Source organism: Siphateles boraxobius, unplaced genomic scaffold (assembly GCF_051911475.1).
Source record: "Siphateles boraxobius isolate OS27281-9 unplaced genomic scaffold, OSU_SipBor_1 266, whole genome shotgun sequence".
Taxonomy (NCBI): domain Eukaryota; kingdom Metazoa; phylum Chordata; class Actinopteri; order Cypriniformes; family Leuciscidae; genus Siphateles; species Siphateles boraxobius.
Genome location: NW_027508883.1, coordinates 22,804 through 50,394, shown reverse-complemented (window position 1 = coordinate 50,394; position 27,591 = coordinate 22,804). Strand labels below are relative to the sequence as shown.

General features: G+C 39.8%; 1 protein-coding gene across 8 annotated transcripts; it reads right to left on the bottom strand.

Annotated features, from left to right (window-relative positions):
* Nucleotides 1–1,857: 1,857 nt before the first annotated feature.
* On the bottom strand, nucleotides 1,858–27,591 carry LOC143752355 (uncharacterized). 8 transcript variants are annotated; one of them, XR_013207383.1, is made up of 8 exons: nucleotides 27,455–27,591; nucleotides 26,479–26,733; nucleotides 23,670–23,888; nucleotides 22,624–22,665; nucleotides 14,600–14,633; nucleotides 13,586–13,932; nucleotides 9,747–9,861; nucleotides 1,858–1,909 (listed from the first exon to the last, which is right to left on the bottom strand). XR_013207383.1 is itself a non-coding variant. In XM_077245514.1 (7 exons), exons 3-7 carry the CDS (start codon nucleotides 23,699–23,701, stop codon nucleotides 8,006–8,008), a joined length of 258 nt encoding a protein of 85 aa, XP_077101629.1. In that variant the 5' UTR covers nucleotides 23,702–23,888; nucleotides 26,479–26,733; nucleotides 27,455–27,591; the 3' UTR covers nucleotides 7,884–8,005. The 8 variants fall into 8 exon arrangements, 1 of the variants encoding a protein (XP_077101629.1); XR_013207381.1 differs by lacking the exon at nucleotides 1,858–1,909 and adding an exon at nucleotides 6,552–6,766; XR_013207382.1 differs by lacking the exon at nucleotides 1,858–1,909 and adding an exon at nucleotides 7,884–8,040.

The following is a 27,591-nucleotide window of genomic DNA, read 5'->3' as shown; positions in this document are numbered from 1 at the left end:
TGCAATTAATTTAATTTGTACATTTAAATTTGAGTTGTTATAATACTTTATTATTCTTTATTATTATACGATGTGTCACAAGCTTTGGCAAAATTGTAATATGTACAGTCATGCCAATAAAGCAAATTGAATTGAAAATTGAATTGAATTGAATTGAGAGAGAGAGAGAGAGAGAGACAGAGAGAGACAGAGAGAGAGAGAGAGAGAGAGAGACAGAGAGAGAGAGAGAGAGAGAGAGAGGGAGAGAGAGACAGAGAGAGAGAGAGACAGAGAGAGAGAGAGAGAGAGAGGGAGAGAGAGAGAGAGAGACAGAGAGAGAGAGAGACAGAGAGAGAGAGAGAGAGAGAGAGAGAGAGAGAGAGAGAGAGAGAGAGAGAGGGAGAGAGAGAGACCCAATCGTCATTACGACCTGTTGGTTCCCTCTAGAAAATTTTCACACCTCTCACACGGTCGTCATGGAGATCTGGCATTAATACACCTTAATGTAATACACCATACATTAATTTACTTAATTATTAATCAACTATGCACCATAAACTAAACTAAACTAAAACTGTCACTAAAAAATACACACAAAAAATTACACATTTTCAAAACTGAAATAATTCTGGATGGGCCTGTTTTTCTGTATGGATGAACGTCTAAACGTCTAACTGGAGTTTTAATACCTTTTCAGAAAGCATAATAATAACCTTTAAATACGCTGTTGTGAATCTTGTGTTGTTCAAAAGTGAAGTAAAACAAGCCAGTGCAAGTGTTCGCATCTACAAACGGAGTGAAAGCACATCCAGTGGACCGTGATCTACTTCCACTCTGACCCACAATTCCTCGCGATGCTCTTACGTTCCCCAGAGTGTGTGTGTGTGTGTGTGTGTGTGTGTGTGTGTGTGTGTGTGTGTTATGGCTGGATGGTGCACTGCTGTGAGTCTTACTTGGGAATAAACCACTGCCGGCATCTGTGTTTGTGTCCCACGGGGAGCCTGGATCCCAAGGCCCCTGCGGAGGTCTGGGTTTTGGGTTAGACATGCACAAGGGGGGGAAGATCCTCACCTGGGAATTAATGCATGTCAGAAGCAGACTGTAAACACACTGGAGAATGTTGCAAAAAGTGTGACACTTCAGCACTGAGGCTCTTTCCTAATTGGCCCTGGTCATTGAAAGTCCTCAGGCCTGCGAGCCTGTCAGATCAAACAGAGTTTGAGTGCATGCAACATGTCTTCTCCAGCTCAACCTGTAGAATATACGGCTAGAAAAACACAAGATCCGGGGTTTGTTCCCCAGAGGATGCATATATAGCCCTAAAATATATTGCTTGAATGCAATTAAAACATGCTTGGATTAAAGGGACTTTCAAATGCATTGTGAAAGAGAAGTCAGAGTAGTGCTAATCCAGTGTTATTTTAGTATTATTTATATACCATCAAAGTATTTATCAATATTGTGAATTAGCATTTTTTTTTCTGTTTTAATTTTAGTTTAAGTTGTGCTTTCGTCAGTTTTATTAGTTTAGTCAGATTTTTTATTTCAATTTTTAGCCATTTCAGTATTTTAATTGATTAAATACGTTGCAACAAACAATAATAGTTTTAGTTCCGTTTTAGTAAAGTTAAGAGATTTTTATACAAAAGGGGATAAAAATAGACAAAATAACTGTTGCTATTTTTTAGATACTGGAGAACTGGTCTTCAATTACTGTATTAAATGTGCAACATAATGAGGTCACCTGACAACAATGTCGAAACGGTAATCATTGCATTAGATTCAAGAAGTAGAAAGAAGAATATGCTATTACAGAAAAGGGAGAAAGAGTAAAAAGACAGAAAACATGTTAGACTTTGATTGTTTGTGTCATTCTCACCTGGGAACGACAGCTTTGTGTTCACGGTGTCGCTATTTTTCCCCTTAAAAACTTCAACACACACAAACAGAGAGAGAGAGAGATAGTCAGACAGAAACAGGAACACACAATAAAGCACATTTGCACATGGTTCCCAATTAAAAGAAAGTTGCAGTTTCAACACTAGTTAAACTATTTCTATTATCACACTAAATTGGTCAACTTCAGTTTATTTATATACTGAAGTGCATTACATAATGTAATGCACTTATGATGGAAGTCTATGGGGTAATGCATGAGCATACGTGTCACAATACACACTAAAGTATAGCCACTTAAAGACTAGACTTACTATTTAATATTAATATATGTTCAGGGTGATATAGACACTTTACAGCTCGAAAAACACTACATTTTGTATGGTAAAATCCATATAAGCACTTTCCTCCCATAGATGCCCATTGTAAGGTCAGACTGTAAACACAATCTATGAGCGACGAGGACAAATTATTAACAGTGTCAATAAACAGTCCTGTATTTATTCTGAAATATTCCTTAGAGGGAAGAAAATAATTCCAAAACCTGAAAAAATAAAACAAGGCTGATAAAATATCATCAAGATGTGAATCCACAAATGCATTGCCCATTTTTTCTAACTACAGTTTTCAGGCTTTACTTATCCATTCATATTTGTTTATGCAGATTCAATAATACATATTTCCCTGTAAAACCTCATGGCCTTATTAAATTTAAAATATTCCAAACAGCTCATTTCCCCTTTGTGAGCAGCGCCGAAGAATATCCAGAATAACTTTTTCACCTCTCTCTCGGAAAAAGAAATCATTCACAACTTCTTTCACTCTGTCTTTGTTATACTTTCATTAATATTTTCTTTATTTAAGGTCATCAATATGCGCATTTAAATACGCAGCACCGTGGTAATGGCTCACATAATAGAGGGAAGTGAACAAAGGCGTCCCCACCAGCAGCCCCGAGTTCGGGAGGGTGTGTGTGTGTGTGTGTGTGTGTGTGTGTGTGTGTGTGTGTGAGGGTCCCGGAGAGGAGGGGGATTCATCTCTGTCTGCGGGAACAAAGAAAACCTGTAGAGTGTGTAAAGAGGGTCTCAGGAATACATTACAGCCCGCAGTCACTCGCAGCGCTCCTGTCTGCACACACGCTTGCTTTTATTCTGCACTTTTCAAGCGACCGATGGAAGGTTTGCTGTAGGACTGGAAGGTGTTGTTTCTTAGTTTTGTTCATTTTGCTTTGTGTTTTTTAGAAGCTACAGCATTTTTAAATGCCTAATAAATCATTGCACTGGATGAAATGCATGCTTTTCCTCATGCATATCAAACACTGGTTCTTAACGTTGTTCCTAGATGCTAAAAGCAAATAACAACATGCAACTTAAGATATAATCATGCATAGTTAGGATAGGAAGATTAATACAAAGTTTCCAATAAATCAAAATGGACAATGTTTGTTTTTTTATGGAATATTGAAGTGAAAATGTGTTATAATAAACATTTTAGTTTAGAACAATACTGTCTTGGGCCTCCAATTGATGTCCAATACAAAAGTCCTGAAGCCAAACCAGTTGAGATCCCCTGATATACAGTAGAAGACTAAAATATTCTATAAGTTTATTATGGAAGAAAATGAACATTTTGAAATTTTTGGAACATTTCAAAATGCACACATTACAACAACTACAAAAAATACAAAATAAAATACAAAAGAGCATTTAGTTTGCTGAACGATGAGCAATTTTGATACTCTTGGGCCGCCACTTGATGTCATAAATAAGACAAACTAGTTGAGTGTCTCTGATATAGAAGACAAAAGTCACCAGGTTTTTGGTGCAAGTTCACCTTTAATGCCAACATAAACAGGTTGCATGCAACCCTCCTTCTCATTCTCAAAAAATAATAAATAATTTATGTTTTTATGTCTAATTTTAAAAACATTTCAGTTTGCTGAACGGTGTACAATTCTGATACTCTCTTTGGCCGCCACTTGATGTCCATTAATGTGTAAGACAAACTAGTTGAGTGACCCTGATATAGAAGACATAAGTCTTACGTAATCTGTTTTTCGTGCATGTTCACCTTCTAAAAAACCCTAGACAGTATTAAAATAAATGAATGATCTTTGTTTTGATGTCTAATTTTAAAGACATTTTAGTTTGCTGAACGATGCAATTTTGATACTGCCACTTGATGTCCAACATATAACCTGAGTCCTGAAGCCAAACCAGTCGAGAGCCTCTGATAGAGAAGAAAAAAATCTCTCGCTCCTTCTTCCGTCTCGCGCGCACAGATGGTATTCCTCAGACTAGTGCTCTGGAAAGCCAGCGGGGTGGGGGTTAGGGTTCGCTCTGTGATTGTTGATATCAGTGAGGTCCCAGGCTGCTGTTCCACAGTCTATTTGCCTCTCATAACAAAGCCTTTTAGGGGCCAACACTAATCAGGCTTAGCTGGGAGCACTGGGCTTATCAGGGACCGTCAGACCGCTGGCGCTGCCAGCTTGTTCGCCACTGATAGCGACATCGGCAACTAAATTAAATCTAGATTCCAAAAAAAAAAAAAAAGACACAGAGAGAAACCCTTTCTCCAAATGATGAGAATAGCCTCTAGCTGAAGCTCCACACCCACTCCGCCTTTTTTTTTTCTCGATTTTGGGAATAATAAATCCTTCCCTGTTAAAAAAAACATAGCCGCTGGACTTCGCCCTCATAAACACTCAGGGTTTTACTTCACATTTGGCCTTTTCCTTGTGCCAGGGAAGTCCATATCCCGAGCCGCTGTGATTAATTGCCCAATTGTTGATCGAAGATAGCGTTCTCTTCCCTTTCAAGGGCGAAAAGAAACGAGAGCTGCGGGTTTTATTGTCGCTCGAGCACACGGTGAGTTTCTTGAGGTGCCGCGGCCAGGCTATTGAGGCGATGAATGACTACTTCAGGGTCATTTACGCTGGAGAGCTCTTGAGTAGAGCTGAAACAGCAGGGAAATGAACTCCACACACACTTGTGCTGCTGAATAGGGCCTGAATGAAGCAGGAAATCGTTAAAAGGGCATTCATGTTTCTGAGACGCTTCCCCTCGGCTGTGAAAAGGACTTAAAGGTGCCACAATCAGGATTTTTTCACAGCCGAAGAATCGGGGGATCGTTTGTTAAGCGTTTAATTGTCTCGCAGGTGAGCGCTGTCGAAATCTTAAGGAGGTAAATTGTCAGGGTTAATGCGTGACATTGTTCTGCGCTATTGATTGTGTTGGCTTGATGCAGACATTTCAGCACAACACAACACAAAGCCGTGTTCCCCGAGCTGGGAATGTCTTTGTTCGGCCGGAGCGTAGGGCACCTGCGATGGATCTGGCATCGCCATCTGTGTCACAGAGGGTTTTTGTTTTTTTCATAAGCACACTGGGGAAAAGTGTGCATGTGACCTTTTGTCTTCTCAGGGAACGAGGCGTCTTCATTGTCCAGGCTACATTCAAACATTCACAGTAAAACTGAAAGAAACAAACACACCGTGAGAAGCAATTCTAACAGTATGACGGACATTTGAGATTGAAACGATGTGAAGCATTTACCTGTAAACGATAGGCGTATTCAGTATTTAACTGCATGCAGACGATTTCACGACAAAACAAGTACAAATTTGAAATTAATACTTGTTCAACTTTTGCACATACAGTCCTAGGTTAATTTTCTAGGCGATAAGGGCCTTCACCTGGTGTACAGAAAGATAGATAAATAAGAATAGAAAACAAGCCACGTCTAAAGACTAGAATATTAGAGACTTGAGGTGCTCAACAACTCAACAGTGGCATCATTTTACTACTATGGAAGTCAATGGGGACCGTCAGCAGTTTGATTCCCAAAAAATATCTTCTTTTGTGTTCAACAGAAGAAAAAAAGACAAAAGCCTTACATAATCTTATAGAAAAAGAAAAAAAATACCTTTTTTGGTGCATGTTCACTTTCGAAGCCAACATGCACAGGTTGCATCCAAGCCTCATTTTCAAAAACCATGAACACAAAAAAAATTTAATTTATGATTTTTGTTTTGATGTCTAATTTTAGTTTGCTAAATGATGAGCAATTTTGATTCTCTCTTTGGCGGCCACTTGATGTCCACATATATAAGACAAACTAGTTGAGTGTCCCTGATATAGAAGACATAAGTCTTACATAATCTTATTATAGAAAAATCAGTTTTTGGTGCAAGTTCACCTTCAAATCACACATGCACAGGTTGAGAATAGAAAATAAGCCATGTCTAAAGACTAGAATACCCAACTCAACAGTAGCGTAAACAACAGGTAGATGTCTTAAAGGGACAGTTCAGCCAAAAATGAAATTTACTCACCTTGAATACCTCACATGAGTTTCTTTCTTCTGCTCACAAAACACAAGTGAAGATATTTTAAAGAATCTCTGTAACCAGACAGTTGACGGTAGCCATTGACTTCCATACTATTTTATTTCCTATGGAAGTCAATGGGGACCGTCAACAGTTTGATTCCCATCATTCTTTAAAATATCTTATTTTTTGTTCAACAGAAGAAAGAAACTCATACAGGTTTGGAACAACATGAGTAAATGATGACAGAATATTAATTTCTGTGTGAACTGTCCCTTTAAGTAAAAAACAAGGGAGGCAATCGCTTGTTTTCCTTTGAAAGTGACCATTATTTTTAGCTTGCCTGTTCTCTGATCTGCAGCCTTTTAAGAGTCGATGTCTGTGTAGCCAAGCAAAGATGTCCTCTTAAGCCGGCCGTTGAGCTGCAGTCAACTGATGTGTGAAGCTGAGATTGTTGGCTGGTGAATCGCTCAGCCTCGCAGTCTATCCTCAAAATATTTCGGCCTCCTCTAATCCTGCTTTTCACCTCCACCTTCCTCCCGTACATTTGGGCACATACAAACGCTGCAAGCACACACGCGCCAACGCAAACACAGACAAATTGACACACACATTCACAGGATATTCACAGACTCATATGCAGGAAAAAAAATTGAGATGTTGTTGCTCATACTTGTGAAATTACTTGTAAGAAAACAAAAAATATGACAATGCTCAAAGCACAGGTTTAAAATCCTGTAAGGATATAATACACCTTCCAATGCCCTGGAAACCACATAGCAACCACTCAAAACTCCCTAGCAACCACTCAAAATTCCCTAAAAACCAGATAGCAATCACACAGAACACTTTAGCAACAGCTTGCAATGCCCTACAAACCACCCAGTACACCATCACAAACACCTAGTAGCAACTCCCTAGCAACCACTCAAAGCTCCCAAGCAACTTCCTAGCAACCACCCAAAGCTCTCTAGCAACTCCCTAGCAACCACCCAAAACTACCTAATCACACAGAACACTTTAGCAACACCTTGCAATGCCCTACAAACCTCCCAGTACACCATCACAAACACCTAGTAGCAACTCCCTAGCAACCATCCAAAGCTCCCAAGCAACCACCCAAAGCTCCCTAGCAACTCCCTAGCAACCACCCAAAAATCTCTAGGAATCACCTAGCAATCACAGAATACAGGTGAAACTCGAAAAATTTGAATATCGTGCAAAAGTTATAATTTTTATGACTATTTCTTACAGCTTATGAAAACCCCAAATTCAAAATCTCCGAAAAATATAATATTACATGAAATCAATTTAAAAATAAAAAGTATTTTAAATACAGAAATGTCAGCCCTCTGAAAAGTATTATCATGCATATGTATAGTTATATATACTAAATATATTAGTTTCACCTTTTAATTTGAATTACTGAAATGAACTGTTGCAAGATATTCAAATTTTTCGAGTTTCACTACTTTAGTAGTAAACACCTTGCAAAGCCCTGCAAACCACCTAGGTCACCATTGCAAACACCTAGTAGCAACTCCCTAGCAACCACCCAAAACAACCACCTATACTGTACATATACAGACTCATGAGAAAAGGAAATCGTGATGTTTTTGCTCATACTTGTATAGTTATTTGTAAGAAAAAAACAATGCTGAAAGTACATAATGTACCTATCAGCATATAATGAGCTGAACAGGGAGTTCATCTGTAGACCATCACAGTTTTCCGTCTGTTGACACGTCTATTGCAATTGGCCGAAACCTCTGACTTGGAGAGGTCAGGGGTCCGGCCTTGACCTCAGAGGTCACTGCTACTCTCGGTGAAGGTGTTGCCTAAGGAAAATCTCATTAACTGTGGAAAGCTATGGCTCAAATATTGACCACTGAAAGATCATAACCCGGCAACATCTTAGCCAGAGTTTGACAGTTTTGCAGCATATTCTGGTTATTCCGACTGCATTTCGTTCTGTTTTTGCACGCTATTTTCAGTATTTGTGGGGCACAACTGTGCAGAAAACAAAGGAATTAGTGGAAAATATTGATAAATACTCTTATCATTTTTGTGTACAATGTGGATCAGTCAGCCAGCAAACTGGTAGAAACCGGTCTTAGGTGTTCAAGGTTCCTGTACTTGGTAATTGGTGATGTTTGATTCCTGGGAAACCTTTATGAAAAATCTCATTTTTTTTATTAGTATTTTTTTTTCTTGTTTCTTGCCTTAAACTGCACAAAATATTAAAACCTGTTGTCAGAGAATATAATTATGTTGAATTAGGTTTATTTTTCCCGGCTACATTAGCAAATTATTATTATATGCTTTAAAGTCCCCATGAAATCAAGACTGAAGTTTTTTGGCTTTTAGTATGACTATGTTAGCCTTACTGTGCCAAAATTTGCATTTAGAAGATACAAGCATTCAAAACGTACAGTCTCTCACTTCCCGCCAATATCGATCAATGGTTGATGACATCACTCTGCACTTCAGTTTCTCATCAGATTTTCTGTCCAATCAAATGCTCTCTAGAATCTGAAGCTCCGCCCCCTACATTATAAATAGAAGCTGTGGCTGAAATCAGTCACATTTACCATTTTCTTCATGTTGAATGGCACATAGTGCACTATATAGGGGATAGGGAATGATTCAGACTGTGTAAATATGCTTTCCATTGGGGTGAATGAAGTCTGGTTTCACGTTAGAGTCACGTGAACCACCACAGCTTCGGTCCAGAGACACGAAACAAAGAGTGGATCATGTGATCGAGTCCAGCAGACCAGAAAATGTATTGGACACATTTGAGTTCTAAACGCTATTGGCTATTTAAAAAAGGGGTGGAGCTATTTGATAAGCCCCGCCCTATCTTCCTGTTTCAGTGGAAATTACGTCAACATATTGAATAATGCTGCGTGTTTTAAGGAACTTTAGTGGGACTTAAGCATATGCCTGGCCATATTTGCCAATGGGGTAAGAACTTTATCTTGTGTCAAGGATGTTTAGATATTTGTTTTAATAAAAGACAAAACCAAAATATTAAGGTTGTTAAAATTAAAGCATTTTTGCAGTGTCTTATCTATAGATTAAAAAAGGATTTAGATAAAGGGGTCTGCAAAAAATATAGTTATTTATTTATTTAACTCTAAATCGGCAGCAAAGGCTATTTTCATGGACAACTTATAGTAGTAGTAATTAAAATAACCATAATAACAAAAAAACTTCTGTATAAAAATGTATCTTACAACAATATAAAACGTATGGCAATTATATATGCTCTTTCAGTCTGATATTTGACAGAAAATCAAACATTTTCCCAGGAGACGACTTTTATGAATGAAACCATAAGCCTGATATCTTTTAAAGAAGGACATTCCAATAAAATGTGCTTTATAGCCTATACAATCTTACAGAAATCTTTCAATAAATACAGACGAGTAAGTCTTGAGTGACCAATACAACATTTTTGAATACAACATTTGTCTATATTCAAAACTGAAAACAATGGGTAGATGTACAAAAAAACAAAGCGCTCGTCCACATTACTTACCATACTGCCTTAGTGCTGAGATCTGAAGATCTCTCTCCATCTCTCTTTTCATCCATCCTTCCCACCGTCCCGTCAGGCTCTCCGTACGCCAGGGTTCATCAGCACTTTCCAGTCCCTGGAGGAAAAGGACACATTTCAAACAAACAAGCCAGTGTCATCAGCAGAAAAAAGCACCAAAGAAATGAAGCCAATTCTGAATCCCACAGCGACCTGGTTATCGTATATTGCATGCAAAGTTCAATAAGCTCTGTTGCATAGCTTCAGCAGATTGGTGGCAGGCATGCGGCGTTCTAGCGAGCGCTAGAGATATATTTCCTCACGTCCCAGAGGCCCGAAGCGGCCGTGAGTGAGCAGGAGGGCTGAGCTCACCACAGTTTCTGCTCATGTTAGCAGTGCTGAAGATTAGAAGCTCCCGCAGCATCACACCCCGAGGACCCCATCACACACACACACACACACACACACGACACCAAAGCAAACCTGACGCAGCCTCTCACGATATTACTGACATCACTCATCATAATGAAGCTTGTTTACATAATTCTGGAGTTGTTGAAAAAGCATTTCAGCGTTGCAAACTTTGGTCACTTGATTGGAGTGAGACTTTGATTACATCTGAGCCCAATCAATCATAAGCATCTATTTGAGCTCATTTGTAAAGTCATATTTGATTCATCAAGGTTTTATACTTTATATAGTATGATATAGTGAGAATATGGAGGACAAAAAAGGCCAATTGAGAGCAGAAAATATGCAATTTGCTGCAGATGTTGATATTTATATGGCCAAAAAGTACAATTACATTTTGATGCTTTAATGTGAATCAATGGGAGCTTTATAACAGTACAGGAGATACTGACATAAAATGCATATAAATCTCAATATCTGTCAATGTCTTAGTAAAATTATATTTAAATGCTCAGTTTTATAATCAAAGCTCTGTAGTTTTAAAACATATTATGCAATGCAATACAATGATGATTGAGCCTGATGATCATCATATTTGAGATGCATGATTTTTCTAAAAAATAATGTAGGCCTATCGATAATCAAGTGAAGCTGCTTCAGTACAGTAAGTCTTCATCATGAAATACTACTAACTTATTCTTGCGTTTCCTTGATAAAATCAGCTCATGTTTGACCCAGAAAGACTCGTGAAGCTCGAGCTGAAGGAGGACGTTTGTACAATCATACTAAAAGACTTTTACTGGATAAAAGAGTCTGAACTATCAGTCAGAGACAGAAGGAGTGAGAGATTGAGTGTGACAGGTTTATCAGCAAAGTTTGCATCATGATCATCATAATTTTAGGTCTTGTAAATGTGCAAATCAAACGAGCCACAGTATAAGATTTATTGAGTTCATTTCATCATAATGCTTAAGGTTTTTGTTGCACAAGGCACACACTTCAAACATTTTTCAATTGCATGCAGTTTACTACCTAATATTACTTGATGGGTACAAGCACATCATAATTCTGGCCAATTTATATGAAAACAAGTACTTTTTTTGTAAGAATTGTGTGCCAAAAAGTTGTAATATATAAAATCTAAACTGCATATAGCTTTGTCCACAAATCTAAAGCAGCACAACAGATTAAATTAGAGACAATAAAGAAAAACAAAGGCACAATCTAAGTGTTAACAGGTCAGATCATGATGTTATTGTCACATATTTTTCATTGAAATTATTGCGCATTTGCATCTTAAGTTTTACCATTTTTGCGAAATGGAAATAATATGCACATGAATTTAAATGCATCACATTTAGACAGAGACTAAAAACGCGTCTGACGCTAAATGCATGTATTTATATACAGTTTCTCCACATGATTGGTAGCAGATGAAAGGCATAAAGGACACCAGAGCCACGCTGACTTTAAACCCTGAGGCCAACGCAAGTTTACACATCAGAGTTCATATTCAAAGTGGCATCTTACACACTTATTAAAGATTAATTTAAATCAGATGTCACACCTCTTGACACTGACAAGACGAGGGAGGTGGTAAATGGCTCCAGGTGGAAAACATGTTCCTACGGACACCTTTGTGTTAACGGTGCAATCACACATTTCATCAGAAGACGTTATGTCCGGCAGGGACTCAATGATGAAACAACCAAATCAGTGCAGTGTTCAGCAGGGATGGAAACAGAAGAATCTGTGCTATGATTGAACATGAAACACTTCACTCTGATTGGATTACAAAGGTCACATTGTGTCATGTCATACTAGAGGTCGACAGTTTTGACCCAATCACCTGGAGCAAACCTTAAACTTTGCATTTTTGAGTTTATAATATGAAATTATTATACTTCTGCAATGTCAATAGCATTCTAAGAAACACTGATGGTTTCGATGCTCATTATAGAGTGCCGAGGTTATGACGTCACTTTGTAGGACAACTCGGAAGTTAGCGGCGCATGGGTTCCCTCGATCGAAAAAGCTATGCATTTTCCCCATAGACTTTTTGAAAAACGCAAAAAAGCAGATCTGTGTTCAACAAAGAGTTGTGACCCTTACACGTTTTGTCTATCGAGATAATCTTTACAAGTTCATCCAAAATGTATACATTGTGAAGCCTATATAAAGTTTTAAAACCACAAGCAGACACAATAAAGTTTAAAAAACTACAAGTAGGTTATAACTGGTGTGTTTTATGTCATAGATCCAAACGTGAAAATATTTAGAGGCTTTGTTAACCACAGACCTTATTTCAGGCGATTTAGCAAAAACCCATTCAAAAAACCCATAGACTTTAGGGCGAGGGAACCAGAAGTGCTAAAATGCTAACTCACTTCCGCGTTTTTGCCTACAAAGTGACGTACTAACTTCGGCACTCTATTGAGTGTATTTTTTACAAAATTAATTTAGCATTTATAAAAATAGTAATGCTTATTAATCTTTGAATTAAAAAGGTGATACTATTAGCTATGACTATATTTGTTTTTCCATTTAATATTTCAGACTGAAATGAAAATAAGCGGTAATGCTCATCCCAATTATTTTCAAATGGCTGAATTATTGGAAATTGATTGAATAAAAGCCTCTGCTGAATGCATAAATGTAATTGCAAAATGAATGCTGGGAATGCTTAAAAATGACTTGGTGACATCGGCGGAAAAGTTATTATATTTTGATGGAAAATTACAAAGACAAACTCTTTTTTTGGAACGCATGCATTGACAAATCATTCAAAGTAAAACCAATAACATGCATCAAGAAAATAGTCAATTGAAGAGCGGCGATAAACTACCATTAAAACGTTTGGAGTCTGTCAAGATTTTTTTTTTAATGTTTTTGAAACTGTAATGTAACATCCAGTGCTTTTTATTCCCAGAAGAACCATATAACTGACTCAAAAACCCTATACAGAAAAAAAGGCTCTTGATAAGCTGAACCCAAAGTGCAAAAGTGCATAGAAGAACCTTTATCTTTTAGAGAGAGCTCTTTGTGTGCGTGCATGTGTGTGTGTGTGTGTGTGTGTGTGTGTGTGTGTGTGTGTGTGTGTGTGTGTGTGTGTGTGTGTGTGTGTGTGTGTGTGTGTGTGTGTGTGTGTGCGCGAGAAACCCTCCCCGCTCTGTTTGCTGCAGGCCGTGGGCTGAAGTGTGATAACAGGTCGGTTTACATCCATATTTTACACGCCAGCTTTCAAGCTGCCTATTTTCTCCTCAAAGCTCCAGCCTTCCCCAGCGGTCAGACATAACGGCACACAGTTAAGAGTTAAGTTAACAAACACATCTGAGCGTCATAAAGCTGGCGTATTAAGAGTGCAGTGTGAGGCCTACGGGGAAATGTAAGCCGTTTCTCGGTGTTCATTAGCAGGATGAAGCTCGGCTCACCTGCACACTGCAGAGAGGGAATAATTGCCTGATTGCAGGTTATTACTTGGCTGGTGAGAAGCCCATCGAGGCTGTTCTGTCTCTCCAAGATCCAGCCTCATAATTCTTACCCATCCACGCACTCGGCTTTAATTCAGAAGCGTCCGCTGACTCGGGACCCGAGGCCTGCGCACACCGCAGAGACGTATTCGAGCTGGCGTCTGCTCTCCAGACGTGCATTGATTAAACGGGATAAATCTGGAGTTCTTGCAATGGATCTGATGCCGCTTTGTCTGTGTTAGATGAGCACCTGCCGGCAATGCAAATCTGCAGACCTTCAGATCTTTGTGTTGCGGTGCATCCCGTACCTGCAGAAGCAACAGGTGGGAGGGAGTTCTCCATCAAAACAGCAGTCTGGATTTCATACTTGATCCTGGGACGACACGGTGCGATTACAAACAGTTCCCGCAATTCTCACATGCATTTGTATTACATTCAAAGAGCTCCGTTATCACGATGGGAAAAGAAACCACGTCGTACGGTTAAGCAACGAGAATGGTTTGGCCCGACGGTGGAAAAGTGACTTTAGTTTAGTTTGTCACTTTTTATTGACACATGAGACAAGAAATGATGGTCCAATTTTGACCTGCGCCTTCAACGTGAGAGACATGCACATGTTCCCTAACATTAGGTTTCCGTATGGTAATTTTTGGGAACCAATTCCTAATGCTAAAAACTTTAGTTCACTGATTCTCAACCTTTATGACTCAAAAGCCCCTCATTGTCCAACACAATTTTCATTTGTGATGGATATTTCCTCAAGTATTTCTCCTATAATTTTGCTTGTTTAACAGTTAACTAAAAAAAAGGAAAAATGTATAAAAACTAACATAAAAGGGTATATAAATGACAAAGCACAAACAAGCTTACTATTAATAAAAGCTATAAAAGTATCTCAATGATACTAAAATAACACTGGTGGGAAGACAACCATACATTACCATTACTGTAACTTTCAGCGTTTCATGCAATTACCTGTTTTGTCTTTTTGATTGCAGCTGATGGAGATCTGCAAAAAAGAGAAAAAGGGATGAAGATGATCTTGGCTGGAATAGAGAGAGTTTGAAGGACACTGTGAGGGTCCTTCATATGCACTAATCCAACTATCTGAACTGAAGATCTAAAAAGCTACAGAGAGTCTACATTAACACAACATGCATTATAGAGCCGTTTGAGTTGAGACAGAAATCTAATGACTCAGCATAATTTTCCAGTTTATTCTGAAGTATCTCAGCCTCTCAATCAAAATATCTCCAGATCAACTCATGACTTTGTGACTGTGTAGTGTGTAATCGTCTGGAAATCACGTCTCACTGCAGCTCTGATGTGGAGGATTTAGAGAGAAGACAGACAGACAGAAAGATGGACAGAGACAGACAGACAGACAGACAGACAGAAAGAGAGACAGACAGACAGACAGAAGGACAGACAGACAGGCAGACAGAAAGACAGACAGACAGACTGACAGACAGACAGACAGAAAGAGAGACAGACAGACAGACAGAAGGACAGACAGAGAGATAGACAGACAGAAAGAGAGACAGAAAGAAAGACAGACAGACAGACAGGCAGACAGACAGAAAGACAGACAGACAGACAGACAGACAGACAGACAGACAGACAGAAAGATGGACAGAGACAGACAGACAGACAGACAGAGAGATAGACAGACAGAAAGACAGACAGGCAGACAGAGAGAAAGACAGATAAACAAACAGACAGAAAGACAGACAGAAAGACAGACAGACAGACAGAAAGACAGACAGTAAGAGAGATAGACAGACAGACAGAAAGACAGAGAGACAGACAAAAATACAGACAGACAGACATACAGAAAGACAGACAGACAGACAGACAGAGAGAGACAGAGAGACGGACAGAAAGACAGACAGACAGACAGACAGACAGACAGACAGACAGACAGACAGAAAGACAGAAAGACAGAAAGACAGACAGAAAGACAGACAGACAGACAGAGACAGACAGACAGAGAGACAGACAGACAGACAGAAAGAAAGACAGACAGACAGACAGAAAAACAGAGACAGACAGAGAGACAGACAGAAAGAGAGACAGACAGACAGACAGACAGACAGACAGAAAAAGAGACAGACAGAAAGACAGACAGACAGAGAGACAGACAGACAGACAGAAAGACAGAAAGAGAGACAGACAGACAGACAGAAAGACAGACAGAGAGACAGACAGAAAGACAGACAGACAGACAGACAGAAAGACAGACAGACAGACAGACAGACAGACAGACAGACAGACAGAGAGATGGACAGAAAGACAGACAGACAGACAGAAAAACAGACAGACAGAGAGACAGACAGAAAGACAGACAGACAGACAGACAGAGAGACGGACAGAAAGACAGACAGACAGAGAGACAGACAGACAGAAAGACAGACAGACAGACAGAAAGACAGACAGAAAGACAGCCAGACAGACAGACAGAGAGACAGACAGAAAGAAAGACAGACAGAAAGACAGAGACAGACAAAGAGACAGACAGACAGACAGAAAGACAGCCAGACAGACAGACAGAGAGACAGACAGAAAGAAAGACAGACAGACAGAGACGGACAGAAAGACAGAGACAGACAGAGAGACAGACAGAAAGACAGAGACAGACAAAGAGACATACAGACAGAAAGACAGACAGACAGACAGAGAGACAGACAGACAGACAGAGACAGACAGAGAGACAGACAGACAGAAAGAAAGACAGACAGACAGACAGACAGACAGACAGAAACAACAAGGAAAAACAGAAATATGTCCTCGATTAGCTGTGCTCTGGCTTATTTTCTTTGTATCCCTAACATTACATAGGCTACACAGCCAAAACGATGACATAAAACCATGATAAAAGCGTTAAGTAGCTCAGTGATGTTTCATTTTTGTTGTGAAAAAGTTATTAATTTAGTTCATTTATATATATATATATATATATATATATATATATATATATATATATATAAAATATATATATAGCCGCTCTGGAGAAAACCGTGATGTCATCATCCAGCACAGTTTCTCATATAATGATGTCAATGCACGCAGATCAATAATATTGTTGAATATATAAAATCAGATATTCCCAACTAAGCAAGCCCAAAACCAGGCGAAAAAGGCGACAGTGGCAATGACCAAAAACTCAATCAGTGGCAGAATGGAGAAGAAAACCTTGGGGGAACCCAGGATAAGTCGCTCAGTTCTTCTCTGGCCAACGAACGAACAGTGTATGATTATGATTCAGACATTGCAGGTCAGAAGTCAAATTGGATCAGAATATCATCCAGTCAATAAAGCCGCACCCATATTCATGAATATGCACGTATGCTCCGCCCATTTGAACAGTTTTTCACAGGAACTGAATGTTACACAACACCGGCCGTGGATCATGGAAGGGAATGTGGGTCAAACTTGGATCAATTCTCACTGGAATCGCACCTGTCGGGCCTCCCTCATCTTCACCCACAATCCCCATACCTGCATCACACCTATCATTCCGAGCTGCATCCACAACCATGGAGAAATGAAGCGATAAATGGATCTGAGAGGGGAAGATTGGCGACGTGAGGGCAGAGCAAAACGCAGATTGGAGCTGGTCTTCTCCGAGTCAGAACAATGGGTGCTGGGAAGGGAGAGCGGTGTCAATACTCCCCACCGCCTGCACATTCACCCGCATGAATGGGACACACCGTGAGGGGGAGAGTGACGCGAGCGGCTGAAAGAGAAGTGGTGAAAAAGCCACACGAGGGGCCAATTGATGCTGCTAGCAGGTGGATGGTTCTCCTTTCAGGCCAAACTGCTGAGGGGAGGGGAAAAAAAACCAACACATTTCCTTTTTCAAGGGGATCACTTATCTGAAATCAGCAGCCTATTGAAATGGGCCTCCTCTCTTTTCGCGCTCCCCCACTTTTTGGCTCTCTCGGGCTGCGGCTCTCCAAACACACACACACATATTGCTTTTTCCTGCTGTCTGAGTGTGTTTCTCCTCCTCCACCAGCACCTGGTTCTCTACACAGCGGGGCGATGTGCTCAAAAGCGAGCGAGGGAGGTGGTTAAGCATCATTATAGCGGCGTTTGAGCTCTAGCAGAGCCCACACACACTTACCCACAAGACACTGCAAAGCCAGGGGCCTTACAGATGTTCCAGAGCGCATTGTCGAGCCTCCCGGGCTCTTTGTGAGGACGAATGTCCTGTTGCTTGCGAAATTGGCCTCAGTTTGAAACGCACTTCTGTAATGCGCAGTAAAGATTCCTCTCAAACGCATTTACTTCACCCTCAAATTGTACGTGCTGCTGTTAGAGAGCAAATTGAGCTGGATGCGTAACCCCCTGTTACGCTAACTCTAACTTGTTTAAGCTCCATTTGATACTGATGAAATTCCTCGGATCTGGGCGGCCTTTATTCATGGGACATTTGTGAGTCAAATTAGCCTCTTCAGGTTGGGCTAAACGCTCTCTGCATTGTATTACAGAGAACTGTGGAAAGCAAACGAGCCTACATTACAGCGTTACGGAGGAATTACATACATACCGAGTGGTTTTAATAAATTCTCATGCAATTATGTGGCAAAGCAGCCTGTGATTACACATCCTTATTGTTATCGCACGAGTAATTGTTATATTTGAACGTGGCGCATGCTATTCCATGCACGCCCGTTGCATGGTTTAGATAACATTTAACAAACAAACTATAAAATGCATTAATATTACTATGATAAACAGCAAACATTTGACATGACACTAGCTATGTTTCCATCGAAAGCCATCCGCAATCACATCAGACATTTGCTAATAAAGCAGTGTTTCCTTCCCATGTGTTCAAGAGAATAAAATCGTCTCTTCCTGGGAAATTGGCTTAAAATATCTGTGATAGAAACGGAAGTTGCTGCAATCGGGGAAGAAACTGTGGCTCTTTTTCCTCCAGACTTGCGTCTCAGAGCGGCAGATAAAACGCTGTCATTTTCTCTTGCGTTTGGATGCTGGTGTTTGGGAACGCAAATCGTGTGAGACCCTTCTGGAGGAAATTAAACCAAATCATTCTGATGACAGACTTTGACTGAGGTGTTTCAGAACTACCAAACCAACATTTGAGATGCTGCGATGCGATTGGTCGCTGGTTAGTCCAGTTATCAAATCCTCTGTTCAGGCAAAATCACGTAGTTTTTTTGCTCACCAAGGGATTTATTCGGTAAATGTATTTCCATTGTAGTTTATGTGCATGTCTTCTTATCGGATAAAAAATGTATCCACCTCAATCAAGCGCATAAGTTTATGCGCATTTTTTGAATTTATGCGCATCCAGCGTTTTTTTTTTGTGATATCCCAAAATGCGCATTAAAAATAGGTGGATGGAAACACAGATACTGTGGTCTAAACATATTAATCGTTGTAGAAAGTATTTAATGATTTTAATACATTGCACAGTTAATAAATCAATCATTAAAACGCATTAATATTACTAGGAGCAGCAAAAAATATAAACATGACACTGTGGACTAAACATTTATATTTGTGCATTTAGCAGCTTTTATCCAAGGCAACGTACAAGAGAGGAACAAAAGCATAGCAAAGTTTAGATAACATTTAATAATCACTATAAATATACTAAAACTATAAAAATCAATACATTTTACATGACACTGCGGGCTAAACATATTCACCCTTGTAGAAAGTACTTAAAGTTTGTAATATATTGCAGGGTTTAGAAAATGTTTAATAACCTAACTTTTTATCCTTGTAGAAAGTATTTAATGTTTTCTGGCCTTGCGTAGTTTTATTTTGCACCAGATTACAGTAGAGTTTGCTTTTGACGTAAACAATAAAAGCCTATTTATACACAATTATGGTTAGTTTGATATATATCTACATTGTTTTTCCTAGCGGTCTGCAAGAATCAGACCAGACCTGCTATAAAGTTTGATTCAAATGTATTGCACTCTTCAGATAACAGTAGTGTCAAAAACAAGGTTCACACATCTGCCACAACTAATAGTCCCCGTCCCAATCGCAGCACTGAATCCCTAATCCATGCCGATATGCAGCACGTTCTGCTCCTCTGCAGAGATGCTTGTTCATCGAGCTGTTATCGTCTCCCAAATCAAATCCTCCGCACCCTCAGGGCTGCGCATTTGTGTTTCAACCGCCTGCTAATACGGCTGATTCCTCCGATTGTGGATTAGATAATGCGCTGATTGGTTAAACGGCGCGGGATGCTGTGAAACCTCTCCAGAATTATCCTCCAAATAACGTCTGGCGTCTAAACGAGGGTCACATTTGGTCTGTTTTGGATGTATCATCTGTGACACCTCTCCAATTAAACGGCGTCTCAGTGATTGCGACGGGGGGCAGACGGTCGGCGGATATCAAGGTGCCCGTTAAGAGATCACAGGGGGATACGCGTGTGTGTTAATCGCCTCTGTTAATGTAGCAATGAATTAAGAGTTTAGATGTCACAGGAGGTTTAACGCAGCTGATCCAGAGCAGAGGCCGGTCAGAGCCCGGGCCGTGTGGGGGCTAATTACGGCAAATTGGAAAAGTGTGCATGCGAGGTGCATGTGGGGTCTCCCTCGGCGTTTGCGTTCCCCGTCGTCAGGGTCTGATGGCGGCCGCCCGTCCCACACCTGCTCCTCACCGGCCTGTGATAGATAGAGCCGACCGGTGGCTCAATAACAACCTCCCGTCTGGTATTGATGGACTGCGGGGCCGCAGGCTTTGTGAGTGAGGATCATCTGCTGGAAATGGTCTCTCCGCCCCCTCAGCACCTGCGATAGGTGTACGAACGGGCGAGAGGGACCTCTGGGACCCCCTTTTTTTTGGAACGAAACCCCCTTTAACATGAGCACGCCGTAACGCGCGTGTGTGTGTGTGTGTTGTGGGGGCGGATGCAACCCCGCACATGTGTCCTCTCTCCCTCCTTATTATTCTGTAATTAGCCCTTTGGCTGTCTGCTGGAGGACGGGCGTCCCCCCTCGAGAGCCGTCTGTGTTGACAGACACACACAGACCCAGGAAAACAAACACACACCGAACGGCGTTTGACTTCCAAACAGCTAAAACCCTGACTTCTTGAGAAGGCAAACACGCTCGGGAGCCCGTAGTGATTTGGCATTTGTGGTTCGCTTGCAAGTTTACTCCATCCAGCTGGTCCTTCACCACAACAATGCATCACAGTTTAAAGCACTAGTGACGTATTTTCGTATAATCGGCCTATGATATTTCCGCTAACGTCAGATTTTTACGCATATCACGCCATCAAAACAGATGTCTGGCAAACGCACACGTTCTGGACGACGGGCACGATCGAGAAGATATTTTGAGATTCTCAAGCGGTCCCAACGAAAGGTTTCAGCTGCTTCTGCTCCAGTGAATAATGCAGCGCTATTGCGATAATCGGTTTGATTGCTCTATACTAGACTTCATGCATGCGGTGGCGCTTTTGATGACAGGCCTAAAACGGTTTATGAAATCATTGTTTGAAGCACTAGTGGTGGATTTTGTGGAGCGCGATTGGCCTGTTTGTCAAAAGAAAGCTGAAGTTGTGATATTCTGCTAACGTCAGATTTTTATGGATTTTATGCAATTGATAGCCGATGTCTGGCTTGCAACTTGAGTTTGAGTTTATTTGATAGAAAAATGTAGCAATACAACATTATTACAACTTCTTTGTCAGGGATAACACAAAGTTGCATTAACGTTGCTCCATTTTTATTTATTTTTTATGTTCCAAATTGTTTTTGTTTAACTGTCCCAAACGTTCTGGATGACGGCCACGATCGAGAAGGTGTTTTGAGATTCTCAAGTAGTCCGAACAAAAGGTTTCACATTCGGCACCAGCTGCTTCGGCACCAGTGAATAATGCAGCGCTATTCTGGACTTTCTATTGATCAAAGAATCATGAAAAATGTATCAATGTACAATGATCAGCACCACAAAAATATTAAGCAGCTGTTTTCAACATTGATAATAATCAGAAATGTTTCTTAAGCAGCAAATCTGCATGAAGGATCATGTGACACTGAAGACTGGAGTAATGATGCTGAAAATTCAGCTTTGATCACAGGAATAAATTACACTTTATTATATATTCACATAGAGAACAGTAATATTTCACAATTTCACTGTATTTTTGTTCAAATAAATCAAGCCTTGGTGAGCATTAGAGACTAAAAAAATATTTAAAAGTCTTACCGACCCCAAACTTTGGAAATATGGGTATATCACTGTCCTGCACACAGTAATACTGGTTCGACCCAACATTTATTGCGATGAGCAGTTTGATCTCTCTACACCAGGGTCCATGCATGCAGTTCAGCTTTTGATGGAGGGCAAAGAAAAGAAGTTTCATAATGGCGAGCGTACATGCACGCAAAAGCAAAGCATTCCCTTTACAGTCGTGCCTCGGGCTAAACGTATGCGCTCAGCTGAGAGTCCAGGTGCCTCCTGGGTGCTGATGCAATCCTACCTGCCAGTTTTAAAGATTACTAAAAAACACTAAAGTAACCAGGGTCCAGGAGGACAAAGCAAGCGCTTGAGTCAGTCTGAGGTAGCGAGGGAAGCCCATAAACAGCCGACAGCGCAAACACACACATACTACAATACCAAGTGTGTGAATCAGTCAGGGACTAATTAACACATCATCGCAAACCCAACTGCCTGGTGCTGCGCTCACCTGCCTCTTTCTTACTGCAGAGAGCGTGTAAATCTGACAATCTGACAGTCTGGTTTTAATCTGCCATCTTTAACCTCGCTCGTGAGGTGACGGCCCTCTCTGTGCTCCCTGGGAAAGGCAGTTGAAACACAATAAACGTGTTTTAATGACATTGCAGTTCCATTATGAATATGGGAATCTCCAGGGCGCATTCAAGAACAAATTAAATGCAAATGGAAGTTTGAAGACAGTCATTTGGAGAGTTTGTTTGGCTTCTTCTGCAATGGGGATGAAAATCATAAAGTAAATACAACGCAAATGATAAAACTTACAATTCACTTTCTGTCCAGTGATGCCGTCTGAGCCGTGGGCTTCTGCAAGCAAAAGAAATAAATTCACTACTGTTAAAAGTTTGGGATCTGTAAGATTAAGTAAGAAATTAATACTTTTATTCATCTAGGGCGCATAAAATTCATCAAAAACTACAGTAGAGATATTTATAATGTTCCAAAAGATTTCAAATAAATGTTCTATTCATCAAATAATGCTGGAAAATCAAATCACAGTTTCCACAAAAAAACGAAGCAAAACGACTGTTTTCAACATTGATAAAAATCAGCATCAAATCATCATATTATACTGATTTCTGAAGGATCATGTGACACTGAAGACTGGAGTAATGATGCTGAAAATTCAGCATTGATCACAGGAATAAAATACTACTATATATTCACATAGAATACAGCTATTTTAAATTGTAATAATATTTCACAATTGTTTTTCCTGTATTTTTATCAAATAATTGCAGCCTAGGTGAGCTAAAATGCTTTTAGTGCAGATCACTGTATAGCCTATTAGAGTTGGTTCTCAAGTTTTTTACAATACAGATTTAAACAACAATGTCCTTTAAATCAAACTTTAAAGGGACACACAGATTGCACACACAGCCATTGACGTCAACAATAATAACCAATTTATTTCACTATCCTCTTAAAAAATATAGTATGCAGTTAGTTTGATTTGTATTAGCATTGAGCATTGCTTTTCTCTGCTGACTGTGATCTTATCAGAAAACACCTGCAATAGAGTTTGATTGAATGGACAAAAAATATAGGAAAAATGTTACCCTCTTAAAGTTGCTCAGCCATTTTGCTAATGCTATGCGATTTATATGACTATGCACAGCTGTGGTTAGGTTGCATTTTTCCATGCTCTCTAAACAGACCTGTGAAACTGCGTTACAATCGTGTCCCGTACATGTTGAGTCAACGACAGGAAAGCATACTGTCAATATGCAAAAGATGTAGGGTGTCCAAACACAGACAGCCGGATATAGATGGAACTAATCTGCATTAGTATTCAGCACACACACACTCACACTGTAGCGTGTGTGATGGGTTTGTCTGGCATATTTGAGCATGTGTGTTCCAGGCTGCAGTGATTAATCTGATGCTGTCAAGTCTCCACAGATGTTTACATGAAGATGTTTGAGGAGCACATGTCTGATAGAGTGTGTATCTTCTGTCCTCTCCATCTTTAAACATACATATATATGACGTCACTTGGGCCATCTGGAGGATAGTAGAGAAAGGCTGACCTACACGCACACACACACACACACCACAACGTCAAATCATTGTCTGCCAATCATTGCCAGACTGCTCTTTTACTAAACCTAGTGAGCTGCCTACCTAGGCTATGTTCAGGCACATAGGATTTCTTCTCAAATCAGATCTTTTCAGGCACTCTGTCCACACTTTTAATTGCAAGTGATCAAATTAAGGCTTGTGTGTCCAGACATAACCAAACTATCTGGGATGCGTTTTCAAAGCCAACTATGGTCGCAAGTTCAGTCGTTACCAATAGAATTCACTGGAACTTGCAACCAAAGCTGGCTAACGCTGATTTTGGGAAACACATCCGTTGGCGTGTATCTGACCCATGTATCTGACAGGACTTTCAAAACAGATGTAGGAAAAATGGAGGTGCTGTTATTGTGTGTCGTTTTGAATTTGAAAAAGACAATTTGAAATCTGATTTGAGCAACCAGAGGCATCTGTAAAAATCTAATTGGAATTGCATTTCAAACCACCTCCAAATTTGTTTTGCTGTCCAGACTTTCAAAAACCCATCTGGATATGCGAAAAAAATTGTCATCATATGTGTGTTGCTGACATGAAAGCTGTTACAAAAGGTAACACAACATTACACACCTTTCTAAAATCTAAAATTTTGCATCACACGCACCCTTTGAAACAAATGCTAAAATACACGACAAGCACAGAAAAAAAGGCCAAGATGGTTGACGAGCCGAGAGAAATACAGATGATTGAAAACATATTTTTATTTTATTAAATACTGAAGAGTACCAGTAAAAATTGTTCTTTATAATAATCAAAATCACTCAAAAACAAAAAACACAGATCTCTCTAACATCTCAAATGTTTCTCCTAAACAATAGGGATCAGGGTTATTTTAGTATAAACTATTATATATATATTATCTTTTTTTTTTAAATGTCCTCAGTAAAAGATGTCAACAATGTCTAAAAATGTGCTCGGATTTGTCAAGCTGTCAAATCAGGAAAAATGGCTGACAGTAATTGATCATTAAAAATCCCTTACAAAAAAGAAATCACAGACCTCTTTAATGTCTCAGTTGTTTCTCCTACATAGCAATGAGATTAAATGGAGTAGTGCTTTTTCTCTTTAAAAAAAATTAAAAGACCCTAGTGATCTAGAGTTTCAGAAGAGATCTCAATAAGTTCTCGGTTTGCCAGAGACGCCGGAGTTGGCACTCAATATGAACTCATACATTTCTCATCAAATGACGAGTATTGACTCGTTTGATTCAAGTTCTGTTTCTCAAAGAGTTTTATGAGAAACATCACAGACAAAGCAGACACCAAAACAAAAAAGTCTCCCTAGCAACTTCTGCGCAATAAAGCGCAGAGGACAGTGAAACATCATGTTTATATGATGTGTTGTGGTGACCTGCCAGTGAGAATCAGCTGACACACACACCAGTCTCCATCTCGTAGATCTCGGCTCCAGATGGCAGAAAACCCTGACGTCGAAGCCTGACAGTTGTGGCACAGGCTGAAGTGCGTCTGCTTTACAGTGATGCACGCTGCCAAAAAAGCCTGCGCAGCACAGCATGCAGTCGCAGCGCTACAGACCTGCGTTCTGCATCCAAACCTCTGATCATCTGGACATGCAGGGACCAGCACATGAAAAACACACCTGATCTCACACACAAACACCATAGGAGGAGTGCACGTTTTAGTAGGGCCGTCAAATGAATGTGTCTGTTTCATTAAATGTGTCTGTTTCATTAATAATAAAGAGAGAAAAGGTAATGCATTAAAACGTAAGAATATGACAGCGAGAAACTACAAGTTTTAACTACCTGACCATGCAAACTGACCATTTGGTTTTCAACCATTAAAAATGAGTAAAATTCAATTATTTGCACATGGAGCTGCATTGAGATCCCAATCTCTGTGGAATTGAATAATACACGGTTTAAGAATGAAGATTTCAAAAGAAAAGTTTGGTAAGAAGAACTATATCATCTAAAAGGATATTGAGATATCTTTGATGCCTCTTGTGTTACATGCATGCAAAGTTTGGAAAAATAATCTTTTTGGCAATCACACAATTGCATTGATAGAGGGAAACAAGATAAAATTCTAGTCTAAACATTATTTTCTCCAGCCATTCCTCTTTAAAAGAAAAAGGTATCAGTTGTGTGAAACGTAACCCACGTTTGGTTTTTGACCACTGGAAATGTGTACAATTGAACAGTTTGCTCACGGAGCCACATTGACATCCCTGTATTTCTAGAATTGAACAATATAGGGCCTTACAAATAAAACTACCAAAAGAAAAGTTTGTGAAGAACCAAAATCAAAAAGGATATCCTTAATGATTCTTGTATATTATGCAATATGTTACTGATATATCATGCTTTTCAGGATATATTTCCAACACAACACCAATGCCAAAGGCAGCTTAATGCTTTTTTTAAAAGATTCTTGAAGAACGAGAGAGACAGAGGGAAGCAAGGTCATTTGCATGGAGAGCCACGGACGCCCCTGTTCCCCGTATCTGATGTCAGTCTCCCGACACTGATAGACTCTGCGTCTCCAGTTTAAGGGATAATGAGATTGCTCGAGCCACACAAACCTCCTCTGACTGCACTGCACCGAAGCTACGGCAGTCACTTCATCTCTCAGAGACTAAACAACTCCGCCTGCCTCCATCTTCCTCCGACCCAGGCACTCGATGCGAACGCACTCGACTCATCAAGATCCCGGGCACCGATGTAATGGAGAGAAGTGGGTGAAAACGGGGACGTGGGGCAGGAGAACAACTGATTGGCTGAAAACAGGGCCCATTTGCATCACAGCATCTTCCTCAGGTGGCAGAGGATGTGTGAACCTGTGGGAAAGAAAATCACAAATGAGATCTATTTAATATCTCAATAGTTTCTCACAGATAGCAATGCGTCTCCTCTGTGTCTCCTCTAAAGTTTGAGAAGGGGCTTCAACACTGGGATCAGATATGAGATAGCAAAGTGTGCAATCAGAAGTCTCAAATTTCATATTTCAAAACGACACATTCACCCAAGACCAAATCTGATCTAATATGCTATATAGAATAATTTGACAGCTATATACCACATATAGGCCTAATGCAAGCCAACCACTGCCAGTCATGTCTCATTTGTTCGTCTAGGTAAAACAGGGATGAGCACAGAAAGTCCTTTTTATAACAAATTAAATGTGTATAAAAAGATTTCCAAAATACATGCTATGTCATTCAAAAATAACCATAAATCACAAGCAGCAATAAACATAGAGTTACAACAAAATATATAATTAACTTAACTGGGCCACAAAACATTTCTAAAAGACTTCAAATCACATGACGCGATGGTTCTCAAAATTTAATAAACTTAGCATACTGTGGAAATGCCATGGTACAGTACTACAGGGATGTACTTTGAAATGTATAAGGTATTAAATAATTACTATTTGTATCATGGAATTGACATACATCACAACAAGGTAATGCCACGTTCATGTTTTTTTTTTTTAAGTGTTCACATGAAGGCTGTTGTCAAGTGTTTTGATACTATTTGTGTGTGAAATGTCTTTACCTGTAGCACGTGCAGGTCTTGAACTGATTTAAAACATCTTCGTCCCTGACAAACGACAGGATGCATTTGTAAAGTTTTGTTTCAAAACTAATCAGTACGTCAGTATATTAGCTGTTGTGTTTGTTTCGTTAGCAACT